Source organism: Dunckerocampus dactyliophorus, chromosome 7, assembly GCF_027744805.1.
Source record: "Dunckerocampus dactyliophorus isolate RoL2022-P2 chromosome 7, RoL_Ddac_1.1, whole genome shotgun sequence".
NCBI classification, from domain to species: Eukaryota; Metazoa; Chordata; class Actinopteri; order Syngnathiformes; family Syngnathidae; genus Dunckerocampus; species Dunckerocampus dactyliophorus.
The window spans coordinates 31,795,351-31,808,249 of NC_072825.1; the positions used below are offsets into that span (position 1 = coordinate 31,795,351).

Genomic DNA, 12,899 nt, shown 5'->3' on the forward strand with positions numbered 1-12,899 from the left:
ATCACAAAATGTTCTTGACAATGGGGGGCTTCATCATGGTCGCCTGCAACACCGTGCAGCTTCTGCTTAAGTGGTGCTCGTGCAGCAACAACAGAATGGAGAAACCTCATAAAAGGAGCACACAATGCCTCCCTTGTGACCTTCCCGCTTAGCTTCAGTGCTTTGCAGTCTTTTGCATACCTGCGGTGGCTTACAAGTACAGTCGAGGTTTGAATATCGCCCCCTCACTATTTTGTGTTTTTGTCAAAAAATTATGAATAAATGGTCGCTGTTTGGTGCTTGACTGTGGCCTTTTATTAGCCAGAAATATTGAAAGACAAGTTAGATGTGGTATTGTGGTCGCTCGGCACCAGTAATGTTAGATTACACGCCGCGTGGAGACCTGCTACTGAGCCAGCAGTGCCAGGCCGATGTGCCATGTCTGAGATCGAGTGGTGGAAAAAAGGTTCTCCTCTCATTCCATGTGGAAGTGGTAACTTTCTGGCTTCTTTGTCCTTCTTCCCCACTCCGTTTGAAACACTTTCTTAACTTTAGTATAAGTAGTATTGAGGCTAGTAGCTCGCGAGTTCCTTTCATCAGTTATTATTTTACTATTGATTATTATTATTTACTTTGACTGTTATATAAATTATTTACTGTGACAGGAACTTCAACTCCTATATTACCACATTGTTATATTACCTTATCATTCTCCTATGTATCTTAAACGAGCAAAGAGTAGCCTACAATAGGAACACAGGAAGTGAACAAATGCATCGCGATTGATGTGAAACGGCTGGGGGGGCGTAGGATAAGCTTTTCCTTTTTGGACATGTGGAACTGTAATATGCGATGTAAGTTGTATGCATGTTGAAAATAAATTCAACCCTTACCGTAGCTTGCTAAGCGAGCGGCGGCCTGCTCAGTGCAAACTAAACAAAGAATAGCGGGAGTGTAAAAGTGACTGTAGGGGTGTTATGTCACGTCTACAGGGCTCTAATAACGTTAAAACCTGTATTTAGAAAGTCCTAACCAGGTTTTCTATGCTCTACCTATGAAAATATTCCAACTATTAATATTGAATCCTACTTAACTGGAATGTATCTGCGGTCGGGTCTGGAACCAGTGAACCGCGATAAACGAGGGACGACTCTACCTCAGTTTTTGTTATTAATTCGTTCCAAAAGGTCAGCTGGAACCAAAACCGAGGCCATTTTTCTTAAAGGAGATAATGGAAATCCAATGAATCTGGCCAGACACCCCAAAATACGAACAAAAAATACATTTTCTAGAGAATAATTGCAGTGTTACCTGCAGACAACAATGCAAAATCATTAGAAATGAAGAATGAAATGACAAATGAACATTTAAGCTGATTTTTATCTTTTATTGAAGACTCTTGATGGCAAAGACAGTGAGGAAGGATGGGAGGGGGTTCCATTTTTGTACTTTGCAATTAGTTATTTCTTGAATTCAGTGGCGTTTCTCACCTTCTTCATCAAATATTTGCTGCCACTCTCAACTTTCTTTGGTTATTTTGCAGCCGCAAGTAATAAAAAAATGCATTGATGTTGAGTCAGCAATGCGTAGGCGTGTGCAGGTTTGTTTGGGCAATTCACTTTGTGGAACGATACAATACAGGGACTAGTTTAAGACCTTGTGCGACAACATTTTTGCCAAAAACTCCAGAACAGATGCTCAAAGTCGCTCAGAAAAGAGATTTTAAAAGCTGTTGTTTTTTTTTAGCAGTTTTGCAGATGCCCACAAAGAAGTCCTGTATGGGGGGGGGGACAGAGCCTCATGCTCCCGCTCAGAGAAACTCTCTGAAAATGGTGTTTGGATGAAAGGGGGTGTTAGTCGTTTAGGCGAAATGGCTTTTTCTGAAACCCATCATTGACCGAGTTAACGGAGAGGAGCTTCTCTGATGTGCGGCGCCCCCACCCCCTCATCGCCCGTGCCGGCGATTGATAACCCGTGACATCGTCTGGCGTCCCGATGCCGCGAGAGCGCCGCGTTTCCATCACGGACACAGAAGATTAGGCCGGATAACTTTGGTCACCTTTTCACCCTATTAGCTTGCAGTGCTGCAGCGCCAACGACAGCCTCAAATAACACCGCCGCCCGCTGCTATCTGCAGACGGAAAGACCATCGGCAGCAATATCGGATGCTTTTGTCTCGCACGCTTTCATGTTTGAGCAACTGAAGTTGATTCTCAGTCATTCTGATCAACCGAAGGCAACCGAAGGCAAATGATCAAATCTCTAGTGTGTCGTGCAGTCGATTGAAGAGCAAAAACATTCACGCTACATTCAATGAAATGTTAACAAAATATAAATTGTTTCTGAAAACAAGTGTGCCATTTATCAATATCTGTCTCTGTTGGTTCCGAAAAGGGGTATGTGAATTTCAGAAAGACTACTTTTAAGAAAGCGCTTCCCGTTCATTGACAATGCTAAAACTCATCCCTCGCCACTTTGCGCTTTGAATTTCACGGCTTCGCTCTGTCACGGTTTTTCAAAATATACAGTGTTCCCTCGCTCTATCGCGGTTCGCCTTTCGCAGAGGTTCTTTTAGTGCTTTTTTTTTTGCAGCATATGAACGCCATGACAATCCAGGCCCTTTAAGAAGAATGGCATTGTGGGAAGTTGAGTGTCTCTCTCTTCCCTCCCTCGCTGTCCGTCTGCACTGCCCATTGTTTTCTGCGTCCTGATTGGCTGAAAGACCATTGTCAATCAATCTCCTTTGTGCCACCCTGCGTGTCTCCTGTGTCATCGCTAGCTTGCTTGCTTGCTAGCTTGTAAGAATCTTGAGCTCGAAGGACTGCAGCAATATGTTTTAACAGGGATACAAAAATACGACAGTACAGCGGAACGGTGCCAGGACGAAAAGGCACGGTCACGAGAGTGAAATATGCGTGAGTGACTTAATAATAATTATATACATTTAATGTTTTACGGCTTTAAAACATATAGAATCATTGTAAACAAATGAAGTTCGCTACTGTGCAGATTTCACTTATTGCGGGATATTTTGGGAACCTATCCCCAGTGATAAACGAGGGAACTCTATATGAGTACATTATGGTGTTTTGTAGTTGACTGTGGCTTATTACTCAAAAAATATGCATCTTATGCATATTGTAAATATTTTTTGTAGGGATGCTAGGATCTGGGTTTAATGCTGCCGATTCCGATACTGATCATCCAGGACTAAAATCGACCGATACCGATCACATGGATTAATTATACATTTTTCAATAAATTTATAATGCTATTGGCCCTGACCCAAAAAATAGATACTATTAATAAAATTTGTAATTAATTAATACATGGGGGATGTTGTTTGCACATTCAAAAAATTATAATTTAACAAGAAAACAAAACAAAAAAACCCAGCAAAAATGGAAAAAAATAAACAGTAACTTTACAAGAACAACGGAAAAATATGAAGAGAAAAAAGTTGTAATTTTACAAGAACATTAGAAGGAACAATATTGTCATTTTAGTAGCATAAAAGTTGACATATTGAAGAGAAAAGATTTTAGTTTTTAAAAGACGTAATATTATGAGAAAAGAAATCTAAAAATAAAGTTGCAGAAAAAGTTACAGTGTTACGAGAATAAAATCAAAACGTTATGGGTTAGTTATGGCAAGTCAAAGTTATGTGATGAAAATTGACAGGAAGAAAGTTGAAATAGGTGGAAAATATGGAGGGGAAAAAACCCAGCAGAAATTGAAAAAAAAAACAGCTGTAATTTTACAAGAATAAAGTCAAAATATGAAGAAAAATATTCATATTCAAAAGAGAAAAAAGTCACCATTTTACAACATTTGCAATATTATGGAGAAAAATAATGTCATTTTAGTAGCATTGATTTTGAATATTAAAGAATCTATGTTTTTTTAAGCCATAATATTATGAGAAACAAACAAAACAAAATACATTTTTGGAAAATTAGGTTGGGTAAAACGTTCTAATATTATTGCAATAAAGTCCAAATATGAGAATAAAGTATCATAATACGACAGAAAGAAAATTCGCCACCATTATTTAAGAAGAAAGTTGAACTATTTGGAAAATGATGTGGTCACCCCTGGCCTGGACGGGCCAAGTCAACATGAACCAGACACAAACAGTTAGCGTAGAAGTCTGGTACGCAACATACCAGTAAAAAGGCAAACATGTCCAATCCTGTTTTCCAAAGTAAAAGCTGCTTTGGCCAAAACCCAAAGATGAAAGGTCCGCTTTCATGGATGACTAAGAAAATTAAAACATTTACTTTTGAGGCTGAAATCAGCCATTTTTACAACCAAAAAACACTAATCGAAAACCAAAATGGTTGCCACCTCATGGGATTGTGGATGACTCGTGGATCCATTGGTTTGTAGTTGCAGCTGGATGTGTGCAAACACGTGGACATTCGTTTAGCTGAGGTAAAAATGCTCTGATTAGACTGGCTGGAGATCATCTCCACTAGTCCTGAAAACACCAACGTTAGCTTGGATTACAACTGATTACAACATCCGGAATAGAGATGCAATACTCTAAAAACTGCAAAGGTTTGCATAAAACTCCTCTCAGTGGCAAGGTTACGCTAGCAACTGTGTGACCTTGAGGCTGTGAGCTCCACCCGGGAGGAATTTTCCACAGCTGGAAAGCGGTGCAGCGACGCACAGTCAGGTGACAAATGGAAGGAAAAAGTCCACGTTGGTGTCTGCTTAGCGACGTCATGCTTTCTTGGAAGGCTTTCTAGATAAGTCTCTGGCGGTATCTGCGCCATTCTTCCAAAATGCATTTCCTCATTGCAACGTCGGCCATCCGTGGTGAACGCTGAAACGTGTGCTGAGCGTGATTCATTCAAACCGGCTTATTTAGTCACTTGACTTGGTGCTTCTTCAGAATCATCAATCTTGGCTACGTAGCGAAGGTGTAGGACGACCTACCAAACATTTCCAAATGGAAAAACAAGAGAAGAAGTAGGGAAACATTGCAGATTTCATTCCCGGAGAGCGCTACATTGTCAAAACTCACGCATTCAGGAGTTAAGTACACATTGAGTGTACACAGTGTACTGACTGAAATGTACTGGTGTAAGTAGTAATATACAAGCATAATGTAGAAATATACAACATGATGTAGAAATATACAACATAATGTAGAAATATACAACATAATGTAGAAATACACAAAATGATGTAGAAATATACAACATGATGTAGAAATATACAAAATGATGTAGAAATATACAACATAATGTAGAAATATACAAGATAATGTAGAAATATACAACATGATGTAGAAATATCCAACATGATGTAGAAATATACAACATAATTTAGAAATATACAACATAATATAGAAATATCCAACATAATGTAGAAATATACAACGCAATATAGAAATATACAACATAATGTAGAAATATACAACATGATGTAGAAATATACAAGATAATGTAGAAATATACAACATGATGTAGAAATATACAACATGATGTAGAAATATACAACATAATTTAGAAATATACAACATAATATAGAAATATACAACATAATGTAGAAATATACAACGCAATATAGAAATATACAACATAATGTAGAAATATACAACATGATGTAGAAATATACAAGATAATGTAGAAATATACAACATGATGTAGAAATATACAACATGATGTAGAAATATACAACATAATATAGAAATATACAAGATAATGTAGAACTATACAACATGATGTAGAAATATACAAGATAATGTAGAAATATACAACATGATGTAGAAATATACAACATGATGTAGAAATATACAACATAATATAGAAATATACAAGATAATGTAGAAATATACAACATGATGTAGAAATATACAAGATAATGTAGAAATATACAACATGATGTAGAAATATACAAGATAATGTAGAAATATACAACATGATGTAGAAATATACAACATGATGTAGAAATATACAACATAATATAGAAATATACAAGATAATGTAGAAATATACAACATGATGTAGAAATATACAAGATAATGTAGAAATATACAACATGATGTAGAAATATACAACATGATGTAGAAATATACAACATAATATAGAAATATACAAGATAATGTAGAAATATACAACATGATGTAGAAATATACAAGATAATGTAGAAATATACAACATGATGTAGAAATATACAAGATAATGTAGAAATATACAACATGATGTAGAAATATACAAGATAATGTAGAAATATACAACATGATGTAGAAATATACAACATAATATAGAAATATACAACATAATGTAGAAATATACAACATAATATAGAAATATACAACATGATGTAGAAATATACAACATAATATAGAAATATACAAGATAAAGTAGAAATATACAACATGATGTAGAAATATACAACATAATATAGAAATATACAACATAATCTAGAAATATACAACATGATGTAGAAATATACAACATAATGTAGAAATATAAAACATGATGTAGAAATATACAACATAATGTAGAAATATACAACATGATGTAGAAATATACAACATGATGTAGAAATATACAACATGATGTAGAAATATACAACATAATGTAGAAATATACAACATAATGTATAAATATCCAACATAATGTATAAATATACAACATAATGTATAAATATAAAACATGATGTAGAAATATACAACATGATGTAGAAATATACAACATGATGTAGAAATATACAACATAATGTAGAAATATACAACATAATGTAGAAATATACAACATGATGTAGAAATATACAACATAATGTAGAAATATACAACATGATGTAGAAATGTACAACATGATGTAGAAATATACAACATAATATAGAAATATACAAGATAATGTAGAAATATACAACATGATGTGGAAATATACAATATAATGTATAAATATACAACATGATGTAGAAATATACAAAATTATGTAGAAATATACAACATAATGTAGAAATGTACAACATGATGTAGAAATATACAATATAATGTATAAATATACAACATGATGTAGAAATATACAAAATTATGTAGAAATATACAACATAATGTAGAAATATACAACATGATGTAGAAATATCCAACATGATGTAGAAATATACAACATGATGTAGAAATATACAACATAATGTAGAAATATACAACATAATATAGAAATACACAACATAATGTAGAAATATACAACATGATGTAGAAATATCCAACATGATGTAGAAATATACAAAATAATGTAGAAATATACAACATAATATAGAAATACACAACATAATGTAGAAATACACAACATAATATAGAAATATACAACATAATATAGAAATATACAACATAATGTAGAAATATACAACATGATGTCGAAATACACAGCATAATATAGAAATACACAACATAATGTAGAAATACACAAAATGATGTAGAAATATCCAACATGATGTAGAAATATACAACATAATGTAGAAATATACAACATAATATAGAAATACACAACATAATGTAGAAATACACAACATAATATAGAAATATACAACATAATATAGAAATATACAACATGATGTAGAAATATACAACATGATATAGAAATATACAACATAATGTAGAAATATACAGCATGATGTAGAAATATACAAGATAAAGTAGAAATATACAACATGATGTAGAAATATACAACATAATATAGAAATATATACAACATAATATAGAAATATACAACATGATGTAGAAATATACAAGATAATGTAGAAATATACAACATAATATAGAAATATACAACATGATGTAGAAATATACAACATAATATAGAAATATACAAGATAATGTAGAAATATACAACATAATGTAGAAATATACAACATGATGTAGAAATATACAACATAATATAGAAATATACAACATGATGTAGAAATATACAACATAATGTAGAAATATACAACATAATGTAGAAATATACAACATGATGTAGAAATATACAACATAATGTAGAAATATACAACATGATGTAGAAATGTACAACATAATGTAGAAATATACAACATGATGTAGAAATATACAACATAATATAGAAATATACAACATAATATAGAAATACACAACATAATGTAGAAATACACAACATAATATAGAAATATACAACATAATATAGAAATATACAACATAATGTAGAAATATACAACATGATGTCGAAATACACAGCATAATATAGAAATACACAACATAATGTAGAAATACACAAAATGATGTAGAAATATCCAACATGATGTAGAAATATACAACATAATGTAGAAATATACAACATAATATAGAAATACACAACATAATGTAGAAATACACAACATAATATAGAAATATACAACATAATATAGAAATATACAACATGATGTAGAAATATACAACATGATATAGAAATATACAACATAATGTAGAAATATACAGCATGATGTAGAAATATACAAGATAAAGTAGAAATATACAACATGATGTAGAAATATACAACATAATATAGAAATATATACAACATAATATAGAAATATACAACATGATGTAGAAATATACAAGATAATGTAGAAATATACAACATAATATAGAAATATACAACATGATGTAGAAATATACAACATAATATAGAAATATACAAGATAATGTAGAAATATACAACATAATGTAGAAATATACAACATGATGTAGAAATATACAACATGATGTAGAAATATCCAACATAATGTATAAATATACAACATAATGTAGAAATATACAACATAATGTAGAAATATACAACATGATGTAGAAATATACAACATAATGTAGAAATATACAACATGATGTAGAAATGTACAACATAATGTAGAAATATACAACATGATGTAGAAATATACAACATAATATAGAAATATACAAAATGATGTAGAAATATACAACATAATATAGAAATATACAACATGATATAGAAATATACAACATGATGTAGAAATATACAACATAATGTAGAAATTTACAACATGATGTAGAAATGTACAACATGATGTAGAAATATACAACATGATGTAGAAATATACAACATGATGTAGAAATATACAACATAATATAGAAATATACAACATGATGTGGAAATATACAAGATAATGTAGAAATATACAACATGATGTAGAAATGTACATGATGTAGAAATATACAACATAATGTATAAATATACAACATGATGTAGAAATATTCAAAATTATGTAGAAATATACAACATAATGTAGAAATATACAACATGATGTAGAAATATACAACATGATGTAGAAATATACAAGATAATGTAGAAATATACAAGATAATGTAGAAATATACAACATAATGTAGAAATATACAACATAATATAGAAATATACAACATAATATAGAAATATACAAAATGATGTAGAAATATACAACATGATGTAGAAATATACAACATAATATAGAAATATACAACATAATATAGAAATATACAACATAATGTAGAATTATACAACATAATATAGAAATATACAACATAATATAGAAATATACAACATAATGTAGAAATATACAACATGATGTAGAAATATACAACATAATATAGAAATTTACAACATGATGTAGAAATATACAACATAATATAGAAATATACAAGATAATGTAGAAATATACAACATGATGTAGAAATATACAAAATTATGTAGAAATATACAACATGATGTAGAAATACACAAAATTATGTAGAAATATACAACATGATGTAGAAATATACAACATAATATAGAAATATACAACATGATGTAGAAATATACAACATGATGTAGAAATATACAACATAATGTAGAAATACACAACATAATGTAGAAATATACAACATAATGTAGAAATATACAACATAATATAGAAATATCCAACATAATGTAGAAATATACAACACAATATAGAAATATACAACATAATATAGAAATATACAACATAATGTAGAAATATCCAACATAATGTAGAAATATACAACACAATATAGAAATATACAACATAATATAGAAATATACAACATAATGTAGAAATATACAACATGATGTAGAAATATACAACATAATATAGAAATATACAACATAATATAGAAATATACAACATAATGTAGAAATACACAACATAATGTAGAAATATACAACATAATGTAGAAATATACAACATAATATAGAAATATCCAACATAATGTAGAAATATACAACACAATATAGAAATATACAACATAATATAGAAATATACAACATAATGTAGAAATATACAACATAATATCGAAATATACAAGATAATGTAGAAATATACAACATAATGTAGAAATATACAACATGATGTAGAAATATACAACATAATATAGAAATATACAACATGATGTAGAAATATACAACATGATGTAGAAATATACAACATAATATAGAAATATACAACATAATGTAGAAATATACAACATAATGTAGAAATATACAACATGATGTAGAAATATACAACACAATATAGAAATATACAACATAATATAGAAATATACAAGATAATGTAGAAATTTACAACATAATATAGAAATATACAAAATGATGTAGAAATATACAACATGATGTAGAAATATACAACATAATATAGAAATATACAACATAATGTAGAATTATACAACATGATGTAGAAATATACAACATGATGTAGAAATATACAACATAATATAGAAATATACAACATGATGTAGAAATATACAACATAATGTAGAAATATACAACATAATGTAGAAATATACAACATAATATAGAAATATACAAGATAATGTAGAAATATACAAGATAATATAGAAATATCCAACATGATGTAGAAATATACAACATAATGTAGAAATATACAAGATAATGTAGAAATATACAACATGATGTGGAAATATACAACATGATGTAGAAATATCCAACATGATGTAGAAATATACAACATGATGTAGAAATATACAACATAATGTAGAAATATACAACATAATGTAGAATTATACAACATAATATAGAAATATACAACATAATATAGAAATATACAACATAATGTAGAAATATACAACATGATGTAGAAATATACAACATAATGTAGAAATATACAACATGATGTAGAAATATACAACATGATGTAGAAATATACAACATAATGTAGAATTATACAACATAATGTAGAATTATACAACATAATATAGAAATATACAACATAATATAGAAATATACAACATAATGTAGAAATATACAACATGATGTAGAAATATACAACATAATGTAGAAATATACAACATGATGTAGAAATATACAACATAATGTAGAATTATACAACATAATGTAGAATTATACAACATAATATAGAAATATACAACATAATATAGAAATATACAACATAATGTAGAAATATACAACATGATGTAGAAATATACAACATAATATAGAAATATACAACATAATATAGAAATATACAACATAATGTAGATATATACAAGCAACGGGAGAAGATGGAAACACCACACAGAGATGTTTCATGGAGATTCCAACCCAGATCTTCTTGATCTCCTGACTGTGGTGGCAACATGCTAGCCACTCCGCCACCGTGCGGCCCATAGCCCCCCACTGACATGGTTTTGTCCTCCAACAGATAAAGCTGACCTTGGGAAAAGAGCGTCAGTGCCCAGCCCTCACCACTCACATTCTCCCTGCCCACTTGGCAGCCATGGCCGCCGCCATCAACAATACCTTCACCCACCGCGCCGCCAACAGCGCCACGGCCCCCGCCCTCTTCCAGACGCAGCCCCTCCCCGCCGCTTTGCTCCGCCCCGCTCCCGGGCCTGTCAGGACCTCCCACCCTCAAGTCCTCTTTGCGCCCTACTGAACTCCCCCCCGGACCAGCACTCCAACCAGTCTATGCATTCAGGGTTCATGCCGTGACTGACACCCGCCGCCTCTATCGGCGAGGTTACGTGAACACGCGGCCATGCCTCCCTCGCAAAGGGGCGGGGCCTGGAGACGGTGGATGCAGATTTGACGGCAATAATGTAAACCACACGTGAACTATGCAGACTTCGTGATGACGTTCCTGTCGCCCTCTTCCTGTTTGCACTTGAACCTCTGTTGACGTGCACGGGAGACGCTGGACGTGTTTGATGACCGTGTATGTTGTTTTTCTATTTGTCCTTACGTGCGTGCGTGTGCGTGCGTGCGTTTGAGTGAACGTTGGATTCATCCGCCAGGCATCCTTGTCCTCATGTCCGAGACCATGTGACGGACCACCCGTGCTTCTGTGTTCCGTGTCTGTTGGTCAAAGGTGAAGCATTTGGAAGAAATAAAAGTCCTACTTTGGTAGAAGTGCTGCACTTTGCTTCTTGAAGTGAGCCACGGTGTCGGGTGGGAAACCTGCTGGAGTTGAAAACAAACTGATGCTTTAACATCAGCACTCATCCCTCATTTCTAGCCCCGCTTCTCTCCTCCATGTGACGCACCTCCACACCCCCCAGGAGCCGTGATGACAAACATCTGGAAGGGGGATGCTCCCGCCATGACACCTCCCCCTCACATTGTCGACGCTGCCAGGTAGCGCAGAACACTTTGTGTGCTGTTCTGACCCAAGATGATGATTTTGGGTCAGGTTGCTCTAGAATGAGTCCTGACTCTGCCGAAATTGGCAAAAAAAAAAAAAAACGATTTTTTTTTAAGACTGTCTGGCAATTTGTCACTGTCACTCTTTCCTCGTTTGTCTTTGTCGTCTTTTCCGTGTGTGCGTGTTGCTGAATCCTTTTCCACGTTTGCACCAAAATACAATTTCCTTTGGGGGGAAATATAGGGGCGAGTTTGTGTTCGTCAAACATTCATGATTAGTAATGAGAAACCTTTGCAAAATGGAAAATAGCACCGATG

The 12,899-nt window shown here is 32.1% G+C and overlaps 1 protein-coding gene across 6 annotated transcripts in view; it reads left to right on the forward strand.

The window, feature by feature from the left end:
- Nucleotides 1-12,677, forward strand: part of znf385d (zinc finger protein 385D) — a 159,397-nt gene extending 146,720 nt beyond the window's left edge. For 5 of the 6 annotated variants that reach the window (XM_054780688.1, XM_054780685.1, XM_054780689.1 and 2 more), the window contains one exon: nucleotides 11,644-12,677. In XM_054780688.1, the coding sequence (XP_054636663.1) occupies nucleotides 11,644-11,877 (234 nt within the window). In that variant the 3' untranslated portion in view covers nucleotides 11,878-12,677. Of the gene's footprint in view, nucleotides 1-59; nucleotides 5,084-11,643 lie in introns of those variants that run through there. The other variant, XM_054780687.1, reaches the window with a different exon arrangement.
- Nucleotides 12,678-12,899: the final 222 nt, after the last annotated feature.